This window comes from Brassica rapa, chromosome A03 (genome assembly GCF_000309985.2).
Source record: "Brassica rapa cultivar Chiifu-401-42 chromosome A03, CAAS_Brap_v3.01, whole genome shotgun sequence".
NCBI lineage: Eukaryota > Viridiplantae > Streptophyta > Magnoliopsida > Brassicales > Brassicaceae > Brassica > Brassica rapa.
In genome coordinates, this window is record NC_024797.2 from 21,546,611 (window position 1) to 21,570,255 (window position 23,645).

Genomic DNA, 23,645 nt, shown 5'->3' on the forward strand with positions numbered 1-23,645 from the left:
TACTCTGCGTTTGTCGTCGCACAGGTTCAGTCGTCCTCCGCTGAAGTAGAGAGGTGCCGTCGTCACACATTCAAACGCAACTTTCTTGTCTTCTTCTTCCCCTTGCTCCTCCACATCTCCTTTTCACTGACACAGAACAAGCAATTATGAAATAGTTTTCAGACCAAAACTTCGTGTCTTATGGTACCAAAAAGATCTCGTCCTCAACTCATCTTCTACAAATCAAAATCAAAGGAAAACATTGAGGATTAAAGACAAACCTGGTGCTAACTTGACGTTTCTATGTCGTAGTGAGCGCAAGGGATCGAGCTCAGAGATAGATTGGAAGGTAGAGTTGGTTTGGTCAAAGAAACAAGCTCTTAAAAATTACCGAGAGAAAGATCTATGAATTTATGAGGTTTGTGATATTATTATTGAGAAAGTAAAAAAAAAACAGAGAAAAACAAAATTTTCCAGAGAAAGGTTGAGTTAGGAAGAAGAAGAGAGTTTGAAATTAGAATTAGGGGATTTGGAAAAGTAAAAGTAGATTTGAGATTTGAAATCAGAATTGGAAAGAGATATGAAATTAGGCTTGGAAATTTGTGAAAGGGAAAGTAGATCTACGTTTTGAAGGTGAGAGGAGAGAGGAGAGTGTAGAGAGTAGAAATGAGAGAATATAATCATGGTTAGTTGTTTCTGGTTAGGTTAGTTTGGTCTGATCAAAATTGAGGGTATGAAGGACATTAGAGAGACATAATGTGTCTAGCCAGCAGAAAGTGTCTAAAGGTGTAAAACATAAGACGAAAAGTGTCTTATAAAGTAAAAAAATCCAAAATGTATCCATTTCTTAGTATATAACTTTAATATGTGAGCTTCTTCTCATCCTACATTGTTCGTTGTGGTGTGGTAGCACAAAAGGGAGATCAAGAGAGAAGGATGACAAATTGACTTTATGCAGAGACAGCTTGTGACAACAACAAAAAAAGTTTTAACTACATACTGGGTTTTCTTATGAATATATTCCATTTATCCTAATATAATCGTTAACTTCATTATTTATATAAATTTTAAATTAATCTTAAACATCAAAGCACCAGTGGTCTAGTTGTAGAATAGTACCCTGCCACGGTACAGACCCGGGTTCGATTCCCGGCTGGTGCATTCTTTCTGAGCTATATGAAGAAACGGCTTGCTGATGGTTGGGTCCATCGCGACTATTCTGTGATATTCAGATTACATGCCACTATCCTGAGCTCTATTTTTTTTTCTCCCTTGGCTTTACTTTAAAGCCAACAACTTACTAGTACTACAAATGAATCAACATAAAACATCCAAGTGTGAGATGACTGACATTCATAAACATAAAATGAAGTCTAGATCTTTTTTTCATTATGTTTACTAACGTACTTGTACAATATTTTGAAGTTCAGTCTATGAAGACCGAGGAATTGAAGCTATAATGATAAGATACATTAGTAATACATTTTACACTGTTGTTTTTATTGACACAAGTAAAACGATATGTTGAAGATCCACTCTATTTACATCTTCCCACATCATACAAACAACCCTCTCCTTTTTCCTAAACATCTCTCTACTACAATACCTCCCATTACGCGTGTACTCCACCCAAGTTCATCACAGTTTTGAGCGTAAGAGGCGTTTCTTGAAGCCATGATTTGAATTCTTACGGGAAGAGGAAGTGGCGTATGGTTGGCCGTTGAGACAACCTCCAAATCTAATATCCCAACCTTCGATGTTCTTAGGAACACATGAATCGAACAGGAACTGCCCAAGAACGCTGTTAGCGTTTATGCTCGTTGGTTGGAGCGGGCGGAAGGATGATCTCTCTCTCTGCTCTTCCTGTGAAGACGATGGATCAGTGTTGTTACTTTGATACGGAGCTGAGCTCGGTAAGAAAAAGTGGTCACTTGGACCGGTGGCTACTCTTTTTAGGCTTTGGTTAGAGTCCACAGCAACTTTCTGAAGGTCGCATATTAACTCAGAGATCTCATCATGCGTGCGAGCTCTCTCTCCAAGCTGCCGGAGTTTCAGCAAGTAAACTGATATGGCCTTCTCTAGAAAGTTGGAGATAACAGCTCGGTATTGTATAGGGTTATGCGTGTAGTGTCCTGAATAAAAAAAAGCTCAGATATTGCCATAATAGACATAAACATGTTATATGTCATATGACTAACCTGCATGAGGAGAGTTTTTCCACTTGACAACTTTAACTTCTCCTCCGAGCTCCTGTAATTGATGGGTGAAGCTCGAAATCACTTGGTGAGGAGCAAGTTCGTCATTCTCCGAGCATAAGATGAGATATGGAGCCCCAATTTCCTGGAAAACACACACAGAATGGGAAAGTTATCTTCTGTAGCTGACCAACTTGAGAAGCCATAACCAGAGAAGGTATATAGACTTACAACAGATGAGTAGAGGGCCTGCCAATACTCACTGCGTTGAGATTCAAATCTTGTAAGATATAAACCGTCAAGCCCTGAAGATATCCCTTTGGCCATCCAAGATATGAGCCTTGAAGGCACAGACATTCGTCGTATGGATGGATGTAGTGCGAATTTTGTATTCAAATCGCTGGTGAAATCCAATGGGCCAGAGTCGTAGACATGTCCGGAAAGACAGTTTCTAACCAGCTGGCTATCATCCTTCACAAATTAGAAGAAAAAAAAGACAATGAGTTTGAGGTTATAAGAGAAGAAACAAACATCATCATTATAAGAGACAATTCTCACCGGATGAATTTGAGGTTCACAATCACCCATGATCACCTACATTGTATAACATTTTTTTACAAAAACATAAGATGGATACAAATAAGCTGAAAGTTTAATCCTTTTTGAAAGTTACCTGTAGTACTTTGTACATGCAAGCTTTTGGAGCCCCAGAGAGAGCTAGAAAGATTACAGGACACGGTCTGGTCTTTAGCTCCTGAAGAAAATAACGCACCGTAACATAAAGCCACAAATAAAGTCACAAACAGAACCAATTCTAAGAAAGGAACCAAAACCTTCAAGTTTGGCGGAATCATACCTCAACGAGCTCAGCAAGAAGATGAAACGCTAGAGAGAGAGCCATCTCTGGGTAAAACCTGAAAGAACATAGACAAAATAGCAAACCTAATTAAAGAGATTCTGAATCAATATCCAAACAGCATAAGAAGCAAAAGATTCTGATTCTGAAAATGCTGTTAGCTAGCTACGATACATCCACACATCGAAAATTCATCTTCCTCTCTCGACAATTAAACGATTTGAAACTCAGAGCCTAGAGAGAATCAAATTCAAAAAGGAACTAAACAGAATCTAAACAGCATAAGAGGCAAAAGATTCCGATTCTGATAATGCAACAAACGACGTCGTAGAAGCAAAATCTAGCTACACAACCTCCACACATCGCAAAATTCATCATTCTCTATCGAAAATTTTCTCGATTAGCTAGTCGTCGAAAGTTTTAAGCTCAGAGAACCTTTCAGAAGAAACTTACGCAGTGAGAAAATCAGCGCGGCAAACAAGCGAGTTCCAACCGAGAGAAGAGTAGAGGTCAACGAAACTCGTGAGACGGCTCTCGTTAATCGAACTCCAAGCGAAGATCACTACGACGCCGTTAGATCCACCGTCGTCCATCTCTCTATCCGCCTTCTTCCCCCAGTAAACTCTCCCCCCGCCGATCATTTTTCCCGGCGACGATTGAAGCTGAAACTCGTCTGAGAGATTTTTTGGGTTTTTTTTATGAACCACTCGAAAAGTTTTGAGATTACGGTGGTGGTTGTTATCGTCCACGTCAGATCGTTCTGTGCGTATTTTAGTATATCCGGTTTATAGTGCACCGTTCACACGACGGCGTTTGACACGTCATTGGGTTTACCGTGGAAGTAAGAGTCAAATACGATAAATAGGGATTGTTTTCTTCCTCTACGCCTCGTGCTGAGACCAAGATTAGATACCAAAAGTTGCAAAGTTTTTTTTTTTTTTTTTTCTTAATATATATATATATATATATATATTAATTCAACCCGAAAATCGATAATTTAGATCCGGTTACAAATAGGTTTTGAACAAAATTTCCAAAGTCAAACTATTACAAAACTAGCTTCGCCCGCCCACTAAACCCGGCACATTCCGCTAGTCCGTCTTCAAAATTCCTTAGAATTGGTTACTGTTCTCACCCATTGACGAAAATCCCGAGAATGTGAGGTTCTCCTTGTTGCCTCGGATGCCGGGAATTTTCAAGTCGCCTCCGGAATAGCTAGTTCCCAATGAACTCCACCGAGCTTGTAACCGTCACTATCCATGAAGCTCTAGACGATCAATAGGGGAGAGTTCCAGATACTTACCATGAAGCCTTGCTCACGCCACCAAGACTCGGCTTGTACACAACACCACACAGCGTTTGAAACTGCCTCCCAACTGAGCAGAAAGCTCGCTACTGTCGCCACCATACCTGTACACCAAACAGACCTGACCTCTGTGCCACACACCAACCGAGAGGGCTCTAACGACCTGCACAAACAGCCAAGCTACACTACCGATGAAAAAACAAGAAGTCTTTCACCGGCACTGGGATGGTAGCAAGGCACAAGAGCGACTCCGCCACAACCGAGACCAAGGCCGGGACGTCTCTTGCCGCCTTCGAGAACCGAAGAGACAGTGAATGTGACTCGCGGAAGGTCACCGGAGTCAATGGTGAAACCAAAAAAAACACACGAGAACCCGAACTTCAAAGGAAAAGCTGCCGCTATCCAACGAAGAACTCAAAGTGATGACCAAGCAATGATTCCGGAAAGGCTTGAAGCATACAAAGTAGGTTTATCCGGCCATAGACGACCAGGAAAATAGCCCACTTAGCACGCCCACATGAGTTGGACCGGGACCAGTGCCATCTCCGCCTGCACACCAACACCCGCAACTCATCTCCAGATAAAACACCAGAGCAGTCTTTGACTTCGACGGAGAGGAGAGGAGCCCTGACTACACCGTTGAGGCTCACATCACCAATCGCTGAAGCCGCACGCCAACATCAGACACGAGCAGCACCACCGCACTAGAAGCCCGAGAAGCGCACCTTCCACACCACCACGGACACAGAGATCGCGAGAGAGAGATCTAAAGGGGAAACATGATCCTCTCTCTCTCAGCCATGAAAAGCCGACTCCACCGGCCAAACCCCACGCCCCACCGCGTCGTGACACCAGATCTAGTCGAGCTTCCACCGCCGTGAGGACCTTGCGCATGGAACCTTAACGGCAAAGACCGCCGAGCCAGAGCCAACAACAAAGACAATAAGGGAGGGGAGAGCACCGGAGAAGCAAAGACAAACAAGATTAAGGGAGGAGATGAACCACCGGCTCCGGCACGCGCTCACACTCGCGGTCGGAAGCCGGTGATAAAGCAGATCTGAGATGTGGTGTGTGAGAGAGAGAGGCCCTAGGAGAGAGACGATCAAAAAAATCCGACCAAAAAAACGTCGGGGCGTTACTATATTTTATGGTTTATCCTATTTTTATTGGAATGTTGTTATATTTGAATGTAGGTTCAACAAAATAACTCCAACAAACCTATTCGACCAGGTTAAACTAGTTTGCATTTGACTTAGATACAACGTCAACAAATATGAATTGACTAAGGTCCTGTTCGTTTGTACATCTGGAAGATGCATTCAGATGGTCCATCTAGATGTCTTATCCAGCTGTTCCATCTGAGTGTTGTTCGTTTCTTCATTTCGTCCATGCATCCAAATGAATCATCTGAATGCAACTATGTTCGTTTGCTTGTCATTTTTTAACTTTCATCTGCATCTAGGTGGACTTGTTAATAAAATGACTAAAATATAATTTTTTACGTTTCGGCGGAAAAATAGCATTTTTACGGTTTTGGCCGAAAATATTTTTGCGGGTTTTGAGGAAATATGTGTTTTTCGAGAAAAAGTGCATTTTTATGGTTTTGGCGGAAAAATACGTTTTATGGGTTTGGCGGAAAAATACGTTTTTTGCGGGTTGGACGGAAAAAGTGTGTTTTGAAGTTTTGGCGGGAAAAGTGTTTTGCATAAAAAGTTTTTTTTTCACGATTTTGGTGGGAAAATACATTTTTCCAGTTTTGGCGGGAAAATACATTTTTCCAGTTTTGGCGGAAAAATGCATTTTTCCGGCTTTGGCGGGAAAATATATTTTTCCGATTTTGGCAGGAAAATGCGTTTTTCCGGTTTTGGCGGGAAAATGCGTTTTTCCGGTTTTGACGGGAAAATGCGTTTTTCCGGTTTTGGTGGGAAAATACGTTTTCTGATTTTAGCGGAAAAATACATTTTCCGGTTTTGGCGGGAAAATACATTTTTCCGGTTTTGGTGGGAAAATTATATTTTCTGGTTTTGTCGGGAAACTTCTGTTTTCCAGTTTTGGCGGGAAAATTCTGGTTTTGGCGGGAAAATTGTATTTTTTCGGTTTTGGCGAGAAAATGCGTTTTTTTTGTTTTGGCGAGAAAATGCGTTGTTTCCGGTTTTGGCGGAAAAATGCTTTTTGCGGTTTTGGCCGGAAAATGATTTTGAAGTTTTGGCGGGAATATGCGTTTTTGGGGTTTTGGTCGAAAAGAGTGGTTTTACTGGTTTAGCCGAAAAATGTGTTTTAATGAAAATGTGTGTTTTATATTTTTTTGTGGAAAAATGCATCTTGCGGTTTTGGCGGGAAAGTGTGTTTTTCCGTTTTGCGAGAAAATATATTTTTTGGTTATAGCGAAAAAATGTATATGCAAAAAAAAAATAGAATTTACGGTTTGAAAATAATATTTGATTTTAAAAGGTCATTTTTGTCATTTATTATTTTGGACTGAACTAGATGCATCTGCATCCAGATGCACCATCAAGATTCACCTTCATTTGGGTGAGAATTTGAGATGAGTTCAGTTGGATGATCCATCTGGATGTAGCATTATAATGCAATAAACGAACATCAATTTGCATCTTCACCCAGATGGATCACCTGGGTGAGCAAACAAACAGGGCTTAATAAACGTTTTTGTGTCTCTGTTAACAAGCCAGTAGACAAACCATTTTGCAATTAGGAAGTAGAGCCTTATGTAAAGTGGAAACTTATTAAACTGTTTCATAGAAATATTCTCGGATCCGGCTCAAGATAAAAGTTAGACTTAAGAACAAGCTCACAATATATTCCTAATCACATGATATTATTACTTATATCGATTATACAATAAATTAGCAATGAAGATGATTTGAATTAGTCTATTAGATCCAAGCTTTCTCTTTTAAATCATATTATAGAACATATTCTACATATGTATAGAAGTGAGATGAAACTTCAGCGAAATCTATATCCTTGATGCGTACAAAAATACGAGGCACACCAAAAAATTTCTATTATAAAATGATATCTATTTTATTTGTAGTGACTGTAGAAATTTCATTTTCTTGGTTACAAGGTTAGACCAGCTGAAACAAACCAAAGGCATGACTCAGTTAGGCTTTACGATTTCCCTGTAAAATCTTCGCTTCACTTCAAATCAGTGTTTATACTTTTGAAGATAAGTAATTATGAGTTGAAATTGGGTTTTTGAGTTCTTTGTAGAAAAGGTTTCAGGGTTTATATTCTTTTTCTTCTTGACATTCATCAGACTGGAGAACACAGGCTCGTGTTATCCACAACGAGGGTGTCAGTGTGAAACGTAAGAAATGTAAGCGAGAGAGGTTGATGATTAGTGAAAGGTCAAGGCTCAAGGTTTACATGGAACAGAAGCTGGACTTGCTTTGTTGATGAATGATGGGTATGGCAAGGATGGGAAACAGATTTATGTTCCTTCTAATGGTAAAACTTGCCAGTTGTCACCAGTGCTGGTTACTCTCCTCGTTATTCATAAATCTACATCCAAGATTCAGGCTCCTAATGTTAAGAACTTTCGCTTTAGATTTTGGCTTTAGAATTTTGACCATAGAAATTGAAGTAAAAATAAACAAAAAAAAAAAAGAAAAAGTTAACAACATTTTTTTTAATGGAAAAAAAAAGACTTTAAAGTCTTAAGAAGTGTCTGTAGAAAAAAAATGTATAAAAAAACAGATTTTTTAATAGACTTTTAAGATTTTACAGATTTCTAAAGTTTTTAAAAAGTGATTGACATTTTTTTTTGCTTTTATGGCTTTACATAACCACTAAGCTTTTAAAATACTTATAACAATTGGACCCTCTAACAAAATTAAGTGAACCAAACCCATGTGTGTTTATTTTTGTCTTGAGAAAACACTTTTCACATCTTATTAGTTGAATTTGAGGATGTTTTTGCTGTCATGAAGGATTTTTCCTCTAAAGTGTTTTGTTCCAAGATTAAATAGTATGGGATCACTGTTCTAGACACGAAGAACCCAACTTCTGATTCTTATCTGTTTAACTTGATGTTTCAAACATCCATTGGCCCATAATGTTTGATTCGTGGGTGGGTATTCTTCATTTACGATTGGTCATGAACTATTTTCATTCAACAAGTTTATATGAATCTCAGGTGTAATTTCCTATATCAGACCGATCTCTCTCGTCTATTACTGCTCACGATCTAATGTTTGGATTAATGGTGAGATAAAGAAGATCAAATATTTTACCTATATTAAGGTTTAGGTTTGCTATATTATGTTGAAGGCGTAAGATTCATATGCAAATTTAAGGGATGCATAAATTACAATTTACATATACAAATCTAAGTCAAAATTCATTGTTAGAATATTTTAGGTAAATACAAAAAATACATTTAGTAAATTTTCAAGAAATGGTTCAACACATGAAAAAATATTGTGACTTCTGTTTCAATAGGTAAGATATGTGATTTATCACATTTTATTATGGGGTTTGCTTAGTTCTAGCACTATGCACTATATATTCCTAAAGTATGAGCTGGCATATATATCTACATTTTTATCTGTTTAGACTTTAGATTATGATCTTCCAAAGATCATCATCACATTTGTTTGCTTTAATTTAAACGGGCTCTTATCATAATTTGTATACATTATCTTCTATTTATTGGATTTTCTACACATTATATTCTAGTTTGTTGCTTGTTTTGGTATCTCCTTCAATATAACACTAGGTGATACCCGCGCCCTGCGCGGAGTGAATTTACTCGGTGATTTAATGTTTGAAATCAAAAATAGAGTATGTATTTACAATATATCATCGATGAAGTACGACTTTATAACAACGGAGGAAAATTTAAAAAATGTATGATTTCATATACCTTTCCCCAAGAATGGTAAAAGCATATTTAAACAATAGAAAAACTCTCTTATAACTAAAAAGCTCATTTTTATTAAGATGCATAATTATAAATGTTAACACCCTACATAAATGTATAACAATCCACGTCAAAAATAAGGATACTTCTTCACATAAAAATAACGGAACAGAAAGAGTAAAGATGCCTTACATTGGAGTCGATTAGAACCATTTCGATCGTCAAACCACCAGAAGCAGAATACTGTTTCCACAAATGTAGGATATTTACCCTAATCTTCCACATTGACTTGATTGGTTTCAAATCACACACGTTGGTTATCGCAGCCATTGTAATAGAATGAGATAAGATTGTAAGTTTTCGACTGTATGAGATAAATTATACGTATGAGAGAAAGAGGTCTTATATAGCGAAGCGTAAACCTAATTCAATAGAGAAGATATGTCGTTTTATGAATATTTAATAGCAAATATTTTTACCTTGCGAATCACTCTAATATCTATATATTACCATAACTTAAAAACTATAAATATATATTGCATTATACTATCATTAAATAACCTTGCAAAACACTCAAAACATAAAAATTTGGACCAAGCAATTAAGTTCGGTTTTATTTGGGTTGTTTATTATTGATTGAATCACGGTTTGTTTATTTTGTACGTGAATTTTTTAAATACAAACAAATCTTCCGTTCGAAATTTAGTTGGCCAACAACGTAGGTGCATGAACACACACGTACATGCGTTAACTCGTAAGAAGACACCGAAGCTACATTGAAGCAGTTAACCTCAATACACCAGTCCATCTTGAACTTCTAAACGAAGTCTTAACTTCCCTGAAACTACACTGAATCTTCTCCGACCCTTAATTTCTTTCAATGCAGCATTTCTTGGATCAGTTCGCAGGTAATTAACGCTTCTTGTTCTTTGTTGTCGTTGTACTCTTTCCAAACCTTAAGCCTCTCATCGACAATGTCTTGGACTATGCAAGTTGAAGCCACGATGTCTTTCCCGGTGACCGTCGATGAGATCAGTCTGCTATTGCAGGTGCTGCAAAGAGGTTCGGTTAGAGGCTCTGGTAGGAATGGTTGCACCCATATTCCTCGCGGCGGTTCAGGAGGGTGCCGCCATGGATAAAGTTGTCATGACAAACTTCTTCATGCTTTGCCAGAGAGCTAATGTGATATGTGATTAACGTCCCGAGCTTCGGGGTCACTGGGTCATCGTTTCATGAGTCTGTCTCCACGTAGAACTCCAAAGCTTTCTTTAAAAACAGTGCGTTTGAAGTAAAAAGTGGGAAATAATGAAGAAGAGACAAATCCCTAGCATTAGCTTTACGTGAAAACTCCAAAGCATTAGTTGGTTACTTATTTTTGTAGAGTAAGGAAACTGTTTAAGAAAATTGTTTATAGAAGAAGCAAATAAGGAAACTTATTTGTGAGAGTGTCTCTGCAATAGACATGTGTCCAACTTGGTGTGAAAGCATTAACTCCAATGCTCCTCTTTTAATATATAAGGGATTTATCACTTGTTTAAACCAAAAGGGGTTTGCTACTCTTATTTAAACCAAAGGAATTTGAGGCATTGAAGGTTGATTATTGGTATTTAGTGTTGGGTTGCTTGGTCTCTGCGCGTTGGTAGCTTTTTATGTTCTTTCAAGGATTGGCTTAGTTCAGATGGTGCTGGCGGGTACCTTCAGTTCACTGTCCTGACTTAGTTTCAGCGCCGTTGCGGGTACCTTTAGTTCACTGTCCTAACTTAGTTTCAGCGCTGTTCCACATATATTATAGGCTCCACTCACAAGTGAGTTTCAGCTATAAATGTAAAATAAAACAAAAATAAAAAAGAATAAACAATACCTTAAAGAAAAAATTAGATAGATAATTAGGCCCTAAGCGGTCGTTTATACTGCTTCTGAAGCGGGCCGTGCCTATTCAGTTCTTGTGCGCGCCTTGCTCACTCTAAACAGTTTTTGAGCTCATATTACTTTTGTTTATGTCTCCTCTCTATTGCTTATTACTTTAGATGCTGAGAATAAATTAGCAAACTGCTGTATGTTTCGTAAATTCTCGCTTTCTATAGTAAACCCTTTTGCAAAAAGAAAAAAAAATTATCACTTGTTTTGTAACATCTCTGAAATATGAAAATGTAACAAAACTAAGAGCATGCAAGTTTTGTCGGTTGTGGAGTTGTACGAGCACAGGAAAAAAAACTAGTGGTACAGGGAAAATAAGAAAGTGAATCAGATAGATTAATTCAAACTCTAACCCGAGAATCCGAGAATCCAATAACTAAAAAAGAAAAGCACAAGTCAAACCTAAAAGTATGGAATGGCTCACACGTTAATTATTGTTTTTATAACACCATTAATTATGTTCAGAAAGGAAGATGCCATTGTGTTCGTGTCGGAAACATACATAAAACGATGTCGTTTCTTTAACTCAATAGACTTTCGTCTCGAAGCTTGCGCTTTCAATATTATGATTTTTTTTGGGGTTCCCCTAAAGTTTCTTATGTGCAAGTCCGAACATCTAAAAGCTCCACAAACAACGTCTCTCTCGTGCATCTCTTAATCATTATTTTTTAAATCAATTTTTTTCTGAGACTGCTCTTCGTTTTTCCTTTTAATTTTCTTTCTTTATTAATGTAATGGACTGATCAGAGAAAAGCCACTTTATGTTTTTTTTTTTTCATTATTCTGTTTATTTTTAATTTAGCTGGACGGTGTGTCTGAATAATTCAATGCCTTTCTCTTCTTCTCCTTTCTAAATCTCTCTCCTCTCCTCTGAACCGAAGAAGCTATGGGCGACGAACACTCTCTCATCCCAAAGGTACCCCTTTTGTTTTATAATCCGGTTAGGTAGGACTTTGGTTTGATTCGATTTGGGTTTCTATAAAAATCGAACCTTTAGCCATCTTAGGGTCTTGAGTAATTTCGAATTTTGTGATACCCATGTTGTGTTTTTAGCCCTTGATTTATGTTCTTTTTAATTGTTTCTAAAACAAGCAAGCAATGCTATTAAATGTATTTGTTTAAGTTACAGGATAGTTTCGTTTTCAAGCTCCCTAAAAAATCCCCACTTGTGTTGAGAATGGTTGTTCTCATGTTTGTGATGGTCTGCGCTGTCTACATTTGCTCAATCTGTCTTAAACAAATCGGTGTCGTCCCGAGCGCTGGTTTCTTGAACGTCGAAGTGTTTGAGAAGCCTTGTCCTGAGCCTAACATCGAACCATGGGACATACCATATGTACATTACCCCAAACCCAAGACATACAAACGGTAAACATGAGATTGTTTAGCATCTCTTGTTTGGTTCTAATGCTTATGTTGCTGATGTGTGTGTGTTAGGGAGGAATGTTCGTGCAATCCAGTTAGGTATTTTGCGATTCTATCAATGCAGAGATCTGGTAGCGGCTGGTTTGAGACTTTGCTAAATAATCATACTAACATAAGCTCCAACGGAGAGATCTTCTCGGTTAAAGATAGGAGGGCTAATGTCTCCACCATTTTCGAGACCTTGGACAAAGTATATAATCTAGATTGGTTGAGTAGTGCTTCTAAGAATGAGTGCACTTCTGCCGTTGGTTTGAAGTGGATGCTTAATCAGGTAAAAATGTCTATAAATGTTTTATGTCATTTATTGCAATTAAAAGATAAGCATCTGTTGATTGCACTACTAATGTTTATGTCATTCATTATGATATCTGATTGCTACCACTCTCTGTGTTTATTACCTTTGTGCTTTATACAGAACGTTTACGTACTGTTTTAGTATAGTTTAGATGCTGGCACGTGGTGCTCGGACTTGATCTTCAGCTATGGTCTATATTGATTCAGTTCCACTAGGTTGGCTTTCGGGTGTCAACGTTTAGTTAGTTTAGCCTTTGTTGTTAAAAAAAAAGAAGATGCTGGAACTATAGATTTGTGTGTTTATTATATCCTTAGGACAGAACCTAAACTATGATATAAGACAAGAGCTGAGCTCTAATCTTTCATGTTAGAACTGCATTGTAATTGGTTATGATGATAATTTTTTTTTAGAAAATTGGATTAGAGAAGGATTGGTTTATGTTGTAATGTGGTTGGGAATGAAACATATGCAGGGTCTAATGAAACACCATGAAGAGATAGTAGAATACTTCAAAACTAGAGGCGTCTCTGCTATATTCCTCTTTAGAAGAAACCTCTTGCGCCGGATGATTTCAGTTCTTGCAAACTCTTACGATAAAGATGCTAAGCTATTGAACGGTACTCACAAGTCCCACGTCCATTCCCCTAAAGAGGTTTCTCTTTCTTATTCTTTACATTTGTCTATACATTTGGTTTTGTGAAACTAAACATGTGAAACAAATGGGGTTTCAGGCTGAGATACTGGCGCGGTATAAGCCGTTAATCAACACAACCCTTTTGATAGCTGATCTGAAGCAAGTTCAAGAGATGACTACAAAAGCACTTTCTTACTTCAATACCACTCGCCATATCTTCCTCTATTACGAAGACGTTGTCAAGAACCGCACCGTGAGAACATATTTTACAACAAACATTGTTTTTTTTATCAATTGAAATTCTTTTATTTTGTTGCAGAGACTAGATGATGTGCAAGAGTTTCTAAAGGTTCCAAAACTTAATTTAAAGAGCCGGCAAGTGAAGATTCATCACGGTCCTTTGTCACAGCACGTGCAGAACTGGGAAGAGGTTCAAAAGACACTGAACGGGACTGGTTTTGAGAACTTTATTCTTGAAGATTACCGCAAGTGAATTAAACACAGTAGGAGAGAGTGATGTACATAAACCTCTCTCAGGATAATGGTCAGACCATCCATCAACTTGTAGGAAAATTTTTGCTAGTGCCACAAGCAGGTTTTGGCAAATCTTTTTATCTTTTAGTTTTCTCTTCTAATCAAGGTGGTAGATTTTAATTTGATTCATTCTTTATCAGGGAGCTAAGATTTATATTGTAATCAGAAACGACGATCTGGTTCATCCTCTTAATTTGCTTCTAATGATTAGATCAGTTTGTCACCAAATATGGTTTGTTATGTAAACTTGAGGCAAACGGGATCAAAAGCTCTTTCTTCTCTCTGTTGTTTCATTCAGTCCTATTCTTCTTATGCTTGGAATGAGAAGATGTTGGAGTTTGAATTGGCTTAGTTTCAGTTATTCCTCCGAGCTTGATATGGTTTAGGCCACAAAGTCACTATCTCTAGCCACTAGGTAAGTCATCTAGATCCTAGAGTTTCAGTTATTGTCTTCTGTTTTACCTTAAAAACTCGAGAGAACCTGATGTCCTTTGAATTCAATGTCTAAGAACAATCTTTCTCTGCCCTTTGAGTTCTTTCTTCATCATAACTGGTAATCCCAAACCGGCTATGAGATCTCAAACCTCCAAAATCCTCAGACATGTTGGCCAATATTGCATATTAGTATTCAAAATCTTGGACTTTCTTGTGTAGCAAAATAAACAAAGGAATTTGGCAAGATCTGATGTAGACGAAAAACCAACTGATTAGTTATATATTCTCTAAGAATTCATATTTAGTTTCTTCAAGCATTTACCGAAGGATTGTAGATCCATTCAGTAATTAAGGTTATGGTTTTGATCTAACATACTGAACAAGAAATGAATAAATCGACTTTTATCTATGATTTTGAAGGTGAAAATGTGTATCTTACTGAATATGAATGAAGAAGATATAATCGTGATGAAAGAAAAAGTAAGATTACAAATTAACCAGAATACAAAAGAGTATAGTATTAGTGCAAGATGCCAAAATTTCCTTCTCCTTTTCCTTTTAGAATTGGTTTTGTAAAAATCATAAAGAAGCTTGATCTCTGGTCATTAATTGCTCTGATCTTCTATGTTTCAGTTGACTATTTAAAGTGGCATTGGCTCTCTTTGGGTTTGGGATTTGACCTTTTGCTATTTTATGGTTTATTACACTACAAGAAAACAGCGTAATTCTGACGGACATTCTGACGGAAAATGAGATCCTCGGAATATTCTGACGAATTTCCTCGGAATATACCGATGAAATACCGAGGAAATCATATTTCCTCGGCATAGTCCGAGACTTTTCCGACGATTCAGGGCTTCGCTTTTAGGGTTTCTGTTTCCTCGGAAAAGCCTCGGAATATTCCGAGGAAATTCCGAGGAATATTCCGAGGCTTTTCCGAGGAAGTAGGGTTTTTAAACCGAAAACAACGTTTTGCGGTTTGAATAACACTTATATAACCCCTATTAAGTGTCTTAGACTGATTATGAAGTCAAAAATTTGTTTAAGTGAAACACTTATATAACACTTTTCCGATTGTATGAACAAAATCCCCACAACATAAGAGAAACACTTATACACTTTAATGACCGGTAAAGGGAATACTTACAATTCGTTTTGAAATTTTGTTATTTCATGGTTTATGATCATCTATACAAAGATTCCTGAATGGTATGCATTGCATTTGTATAAGAAATGATATAGGACAAAAAAAATTGATGTTTTGAAACCCCAAACATGTGTTCCTCGGAATTTCCTCAGAATATTCCGAGGAAATTCCGAGGAAATTCCGAGGAACAATATAAATTAATAGAAATACATACACAGGATATTCTTTTTCCTCGAATTAATGAAAATATTTCGAGGAAATTCCGACGAATATTTAAGTGGCCGTCAGAATTTCCTCGGAATATTTTCATTTAACCGGGCAAACAAGCCGCCAAATATTTAGCGAAAATTGAAATTGAAAATACTGAGAGAATTCCGACGGAAAATATCCGTCGGACCCTAGGTTTTATAAACTCAAAACGCATCTTCTTCCCCATTTCTCTCTTCTTCCTCTCCGGCGATCTCTCTCTCCTTCCGGCGTTCTCCACCTTCTCTCGTGACGATCTCTCCGGCGAATCCTCTCCATTCCCTTACAAATCATGTAAGGACCCTATCCCACTCTCTTAGGTCCTATTTGTTAGGTTTTTAAGTAGATTTGATGATTTTAGAAGTTTTTTGATAGATTTTTGTTAGGGTGATTGGGTAGGATTGTGATTTGTGGTGTAATAGGTTTAGAATTGTGATTTGGTTGTGTTGAATTGATTTAGAACTTTTTTATAAATTGTTTATTATTTTTGTATTTACAAAACGTTTTTTCTATATACATTCGATTTTACAAAACGTTTTTTGTATATAAATTCGATTTTTGGATTTATAAAAGATGATTTCATATTTATAAAAATATTTATATTTATTAAAACTAGTTTTGTATTTATAAACATTTTTTTGATTTATAAACACTATTTTTTTATTTTTGTATTTATAAAAACTATTTTTAAATATAAAAAACGTTTTTTGTATATAAATTCGATTTTTGGATTTATAAAAGATGATTTCATATTTTAAAACTAATTTTGTATTTATAAAACATTTTTTTGATTTATAAACACTATTTTATTATTTTTTGTATTTATAAAAACTATTTTGTATTTATAAAATATTATTTCATATCTATAAAAATATTTATATTTATAAAAATAATTTTGTATTTATAAAACATTTTTTGATTTATAAACACTATTTTATTATTTTTTGTATTTATAAAAACTATTTTGTATTTATAAAAAGATGATTTCATATCTATAAAAATATTTATATTTATAAAAACTAATTTTGTATTTATAAACATTTTTTTAATTTATAAACACTATTTTATTATTTTTTGTATTTATAAAAACTATTTTGTATTTATAAAAAGATGATTTCATATTTATAAAATATTTATATTTTTAAAACTAATTTTGTATTTATAAAACATTTTTTTATTTATAAAAACTATTTTATTATTTTTTGTATTTTAAATATGTTTTCTATTTCAATTTTAATTTTATATTTTCGAATATCAATTTAAAAAAATAAATTTATAATTTTTTTTTTTAATTTTGGAAATATTCCGAGGAAGTGTATCCCTCGGGATATTCCGACGACATCTTTCTCGGAATATTCCGAGGACTTTCTGACGAACTTGTGGTCCTCGGAATTTCTTCGGAAATTCATTTCCTCGGAATTCCGTCGAAAATTTCTGAGGGATTTCCGAGGAAAAATGAATTTCCGAGGAGTTATTTTCGAGGACTTTTTTCGTCGGTATGTCGTCGGAATAGCGTTATTCCTACGATATACCGACGATTTTTTCCCTCAGTATGCCGCTGTTTTCTTGTAGTATTATTATCTTCCTAATGGACTTTTGGATTATTGGCAGTGCCATGACTCCATTGTAAATAATGAAACTTTGGCTTACGGCAGCACATTTTTAAGAAAATTAATAGGGCATCTTATTACATTAGTTATTTTTCTGATTTTTTTTTAACGCTGATTTATTACGATCTTACAATTATGATATAGGAAATATTACATAGACGATTCGACAACCGACAATACTACCTGTCTTATGAAGACCTACGCCTAACTGCATCACCTGAGCCGTCCTATGAAGATCCACGCCTGGCCAGATTTACTTGCACCATGTTGAAGATCCCTTGCAAGCTTTTCCTCTGTAGTCTGCATAATTGTTTAATAAACCGCTCTCTCCGGGACTTGAAACCTAGATTTCCTGTAATCTGAAATAAATTGCATAGTCTGGGATTCGAACCCAGACCTGGGTGTAAAAGTCTTTAAACCTTAACCAATAGGCTACGGTGCTTCCACTAGTTATTTTTCTGATTAAGTCAGCTTTTATTAATTATATTATTTTAATCCTACATAATAGATAATAGAAGATATCTATTTATATAATTTATGTTAGAAGTCTTATACTAATTTGGATATAATTACTAGATGAAGATTGATTGTTATGGTTATAATTAATGGTCTTATGGCTACATAGTGATATTTTTGTATTTTAATAGTAGAACTAGATTTTGATCTGTGCTTTGGAAGCTCGGGTTTTTCTTTAGATTATATACAAAATTTATGAATTAATATTTTGAAAATATTGTAAATTATTATGTTACAAAATCATATGATGTCAAAAAAATAATTTATTTAAATTATATAATTCATGAATTAATTTATTTAAGATTTTGTATGTATTCTTTTTTTGTTCAAATATATGTACACTCTTATATAACTCTCTCTTAGGTATGAACATTTTACCAAACCTGTAAAGTTGTTAAAATGCTTTGATGAAAACACTAATTTGTTATATTTTTGTGATGAAAACACTGACTCATTTAAATAATAGATATCTAATATATGGTTCATTAAATTCTTGTTATATGAGGTATAATGTTGGTTTATAATAATTTCATACCATCATTCGATATAAACATTACTAATAGAACAATGGTTCATACAAAACCTACGTACATATTTAAAAGGCTATAGGTCGACAGTTTAGATTATAATATTTAAAGTCAATAAACAGTAATATGTTTTATTTAAATGTAGGAGATTTTTATTTGGTTGCTATAAAATAGGTTGGTTATAAGATTTAGTTATACCTATATATAATAGGTTGGACTAAAAAATGAAAGAGTCCAAACAATCTTTATAAGTAGATTTATTAAGGGCCTGACTGGTTTAACCGCAGCGGTTGCGGTTGCGGTTGCGGGAGTTTGCGGATGCGGGTGGTTGCGGTTTCTAGCGGTTTTAAGAGATTTGTACGACTGGTTATGCGGTTAGAAATTTGTGCGTTTGCGGGATACTTATGACTGGTTAACTACCAAATGCAGCAGCAGTTAAATAATAAATTAACAATATTTACATTTTATACAATTATAAAAATATCAAAAATAATAATATTATAATAAATATAAAATTTATATTTAGAAAGTTATAGTTTAAATTTTTTAAAAATATAGAAAATATTTTTATTTTAAAGTTTTATAATATTAATTAAAATTTAATTGATATATTTTAGCATTTTTATAATTTCAGTTTAATTTTTTTATTAAATTTTTTTATTTTTGTATTTATATTGTTTTGGAAAAAAAATAATTTTTTTTTATCCTCCCGCAAACGCCCGCAACCGCAAACGCTAGCTGGAACCAGCTTTTGAATTTATGAGGTTCAGAGCGATTTGGAGCGATTTGGAACGGTTTAGAGCGGTTTGAGCGATTGTTGCAAAACGCCAGCAACCGCTACCAACCGCAAAAGCTGCGTTTGCGGGTGGTAGCGGGAAAACCAGTCATACCCTAAGATTGCTTCCCTTTTAATATAATAGATAACCAGATAAAAATAAATTATAAATAATTGTTAGTACTATAAAAATAAGATAAATAAAAGTTGATGTAATATTGGTTATCTGTGCATGAAAGACTGGATTAGAAACATTAAATTGAAATTTGGTTATGAATTTATAAAACAAAAAAAATGATATTTTTTGATGTTTTTGCTATGGACACTTTCATTTATTATTGTAATTTAAAAGGTTGAGGCATTTAGGAAAGTTGTATGCTTGCCACCATCATGAATACATCCTCCCCTGGATTTGTTGGACTCTTTGGACTTCTCGCAACACGCTAATCTTCATGGATCAGACCTTCTTTCCCGAGGAAGTAGCTACGAAAGCACTATGATTAGCTCAGGAATGGACTTTCGCGCAAGGTTTTAAGGAACAAACAGCCAATCAAGCGAAGATCTTACCTAAAAGGCTTCAGCTCCAACCCGACTAGAACACGAGAATGACATGTAAAACGGACGCCGCCTGGAACAAGCTATTGAACAGAGCAGGTCTCGCCCGGATCTTCAGGGATTCAACAGGAACTTGCAAGCACAGAGGAGCGATGACCCAAGACTTTGTCACCAGCCCACTGATCGCAGAAGCCCTAGCTCTCCGATTGGGAATCATCACTACAGTAGCTATGGGGATCTCGGATTTTCAGATGCTGACTAACAACTCAACGCTCGTTACATGCAAAACTCAGAGATCTATGGTATCGTGAGAGATATCCAGCAAATCTCTCTTGCCTTTGTCGATATCGTCTTTTCTCATGTGTTTCTCGTTCGCCTAAAGGTGATGCTGAGGCATTAGCAAAAGCCACCTTGAGCGGCTTATCTGTAGTGGATTCATCCTTGGAGTACAAAGTTGAGTATGAAGCCATTTTCTTTACTTTAATGGGAAGCTTGGAATGAGAAGCTGTTGTAGTTTGAATTGGCTTAGTTTCAGTTATTCCTCCAAGCTTGATAGGTTTAGGCCACAAAGTCACCATCTCTAGCCAGTATGTATATTATCTAGATCCTGGGTATTATTAGTGATGATATCTGCAAGAATTTCTCAACAACATTTATTAATAAAAAAAATAAAAAGTGAGAGAGAGAGTACATATAGAAAAAAAAGAAGAATCCATTCTCTGTTGAGAAATTGTCAAAATAAGAGATTATCTAGCGCTTGTACCTTTTTAATTGGTAAAAAATTAAATATAATTAAACAATTCAGTTTATTTAAATACAAATATAATACTTTTGAAAAATCCATAAAGAATTGATGAGTGTGGAGCCGAGAAAATGCTCTCTAGTAACCCTTTGTGAATTTTATTTTTCTGTCATTGGAGTGTGTTTTTAAAACTTTTTTAAGTGAGTGAAGGTGGTCAAATCATGTTTTTACTGTCTTCTTAACTTTTCAGTGAGTGAAGGTGGTTCGATCCTTTAGGGTAGCATTAGTGATGATGTAGTTACAAATACATTTTAGTGTTTGTAACTATGTTCTTCACTTATTGAAATTTGGGTAGTTGACAAGTGCAATCTTAATTCATTTCTTGAGAATTAAGCTTTTGAAAGTAATGTATGTGACTATGGACATAGCCTTAATGACATTAGCTCTAGAGGACGATGTGCTCTTTACCGTACCAGATCTCTTGGGATTCAGTTTGTCGGAAGATAACTAACTCAGCCTTATGGGTAGGGCCCTGAACCCGGAGTGTCAGCGGATGTCAAGGCTCATCCTTAATATACCACAAAATGGCAAAAAAAAGAAAGGATTCATGGAGTGGTTCTCTCTGAAAAAAAATTTCAATTTATTTTAAAAAATAAACACGACTTTCTGGATGTGCTTGAAAAAGAGGTTCATATCTTCAACGAATGGATATATCAAATCAACTTGTATAAAAGAAACTTTTTATACAAAGATTACATAAAACTAACAGAATTTCTAAAATTTGCAAATATCAAAAGGAAAAAATTGGTATTACAATTATTTTAAAACTCTTTAAAAAGATTGAATAGGATTTTGAAAATCTTCTTTAGTAATAAAAATTGTATGATTATAAAATAGACTTAAATAATATTTTAAATTTGTAAGATATTTTATATTTATATTCTTATATATATTATTGAATGTCATATTTTAATAGATTTATTGTAATTATGATATATGAGTTATACCATAGTTTAAAAAGTTTAACAAAAATAAAAATTAATATTAAATGTAACCGTCAATATCACATTTAAACATAAGTCATGTCATTATTTATAGTATGTCATACCATATTTTTTTTAGAAAAATGATTGTACAAAGAATACGCGTAAAATCACTTTGCAGATAATGTATAGAGAATTAATCCAACCGGTTTGAGTAGGTTTAACAATGTTTTGGAAGAAAAGCATTAACATTGATATAAAATATGTGGATAATAACTTTATCGATTGTTTAGTTCAGTTTGGAGAAATGAATATTTACTAAATCAAATTGGGTCTCAAAGGGTGAAAATTTGCTAAGTGGATCAAGTTTAAGTATGCAATTAGTTGATAGGACTCATAATTTTAATTTGCAAAGAGGGTCACTTTGCTTTTTGATTATGTGTTAAAGTCCCTACACACCCTAATCGACTAACGTATTAACGGAATTGACATTGTGTCCTTGAATCATTTCCACATGTGAGAGATCCTCTCTTTCTCAAGGAAAATGACCTAATAACTTGCTGCTCAACTCATAAGTTATGTCTAAACCAGCAGAAAATCCTTCTTCCCCATTATTGCCTTAGCTCTGCTCACGAAAAGTAATATGACCTAAATTTGATATTTCTCTCCAATATCTGTTTGAAGCTTGGGAGATCGATTGGTTATTTTCGTTCAATCAACCGAAATTTCATAAAAATGGCATTCAAAATTGAAACAAGCTGTATGAATTTATAACTTATAATTGTTAAATACACAATTAATGATATATTATTCCATTTTATTATATACTAAATATATAACTTATATTAACTTATAATTTTTTTAGACAAAAAAAAAATATAATTTTGATTCATAATTATTCTCATAGTTTCTAATAGTTAATAACTCATACGAAAAATATAGATATTTGGAATTACTCTTTGTTTCTAGTACTGCCATTTTCTAAAATTTTGATTGGGTATTTTGGAAAAGCGAAAACCAAGTCAATGCTTTATATTTTTTAATAAAGTCAATGCTTTACTTCTTCCTTTTTAGAAACCCATAGGACGTCATTATTTTTTGGTTATTTTACTCAAATAAAAAATAATCAAAATTATTTAGTTATACACATATAAGTCACAGGGCCTGCATGTGTTGCTCTATATATACGAAGACAAAGAAGATGAGTTAGAATTTGAAGGTGGAAAAAAGGGAAAGAAAGAAAAGAGAGGATCAATGTTGATAAAAAGAATAGAGCTCTGTATAGAGATAGTGAAGAAAACAATGGATTTTGCGGTAGTGGTGGCTGAGGCCGCGAAAGTCTTCTTGAGGAACGCTCCTCAGGCTCCGCCCGCTCTCCTACGCCAAGGCCCCTACTATTACTCCGCCTCGACCCCTCGTCCTTCCCCTTACATGATTGGCTATCTTCCATGAGATTATAATTCCTTATGAGATTTCTGTAATTAATTACTTGGTTAAAAAATTAATGTAAATTATATGCTTTCTTTGGTTTTTTCAACATGTATTATACGGATAGAAACTGGTCGGGGATGTTGCACCAGCTATAATCCCATAAACCGGAAGCTACATATCCAAGTTATCTTGTAAATAAAAATTTTTCTTGTAAAAGTAGTTATCTTGTAAATTGCAAAGTTTTATAATGAATCACATTTCTTATATATTTCACCTCGGTTTCCGAATTGTTTGTGTATGTTGGTTTGCTTTCGCTTGTGGTTTACTCTTTGATTTTATTCTATGGGTTGGTTTTAATCATCTAATGTTAGAATCCGACGTGGAACTAAAAACAAACGTAAGATAAACTATAAATATTTTATTTTTGTAGAAAAAAGAGGAATGTTGGAATCAGTTCAAGAAAGGGAAATGCCAAAACACTTAATTAGAGGCCTACACGGTTATCTAAACAGCGTAAGTATTTACAAAACAAAACAAAACAATATACTTAATATATATAGTATACTATATAATTTATTAATAAAATTATATTATACTTCTTTTTTTAATAAAAATCATTTTAGAAAAACTTTTATGTTCCAAATTATATGATGTT

At 34.9% G+C, this 23,645-nt stretch overlaps 3 protein-coding genes and 1 non-coding gene across 5 annotated transcripts; 3 read left to right on the forward strand and 1 right to left on the reverse strand.

The window, feature by feature from the left end:
* Positions 1 to 1,069: 1,069 nt before the first annotated feature.
* TRNAG-GCC lies at positions 1,070 to 1,140 on the forward strand. The gene has a single exon. It is a non-coding gene; the product is annotated as a tRNA-Gly (tRNA).
* A 206-nt stretch (positions 1,141 to 1,346) lies between these two features.
* On the reverse strand, positions 1,347 to 3,771 carry LOC103860430. Its single transcript, XM_033286885.1, has 7 exons — positions 3,484 to 3,771; positions 3,031 to 3,088; positions 2,848 to 2,928; positions 2,733 to 2,768; positions 2,406 to 2,645; positions 2,178 to 2,319; positions 1,347 to 2,111 (listed from the first exon to the last, which is right to left on the reverse strand). The coding sequence occupies exons 1-7, from the start codon at positions 3,669 to 3,671 to the stop codon at positions 1,618 to 1,620; spliced, it is 1,239 nt and encodes a 412-aa protein (XP_033142776.1). The 5' UTR covers positions 3,672 to 3,771; the 3' UTR covers positions 1,347 to 1,617.
* A 7,119-nt stretch (positions 3,772 to 10,890) lies between these two features.
* LOC103860431 (nodulation protein H) lies at positions 10,891 to 14,344 on the forward strand. Of its 2 annotated transcripts, none has more exons than XM_009138031.3 (6): positions 10,891 to 12,054; positions 12,262 to 12,503; positions 12,573 to 12,831; positions 13,328 to 13,507; positions 13,587 to 13,742; positions 13,809 to 14,344. In XM_009138031.3, the coding sequence occupies exons 1-6, from the start codon at positions 12,025 to 12,027 to the stop codon at positions 13,980 to 13,982; spliced, it is 1,041 nt and encodes a 346-aa protein (XP_009136279.1). In that variant the 5' UTR covers positions 10,891 to 12,024; the 3' UTR covers positions 13,983 to 14,344. The 2 variants fall into 2 exon arrangements, with proteins under 2 accessions (XP_009136279.1, XP_009136280.1); XM_009138032.3 differs by having other exon boundaries at positions 10,895 to 12,054; positions 12,268 to 12,503.
* A 5,087-nt stretch (positions 14,345 to 19,431) lies between these two features.
* Positions 19,432 to 23,258, forward strand: LOC103860433. Its single transcript, XM_033288511.1, has one exon. It carries the CDS (start codon positions 22,814 to 22,816, stop codon positions 23,009 to 23,011), a length of 198 nt encoding a protein of 65 aa, XP_033144402.1. The 5' UTR covers positions 19,432 to 22,813; the 3' UTR covers positions 23,012 to 23,258.
* Positions 23,259 to 23,645: the final 387 nt, after the last annotated feature.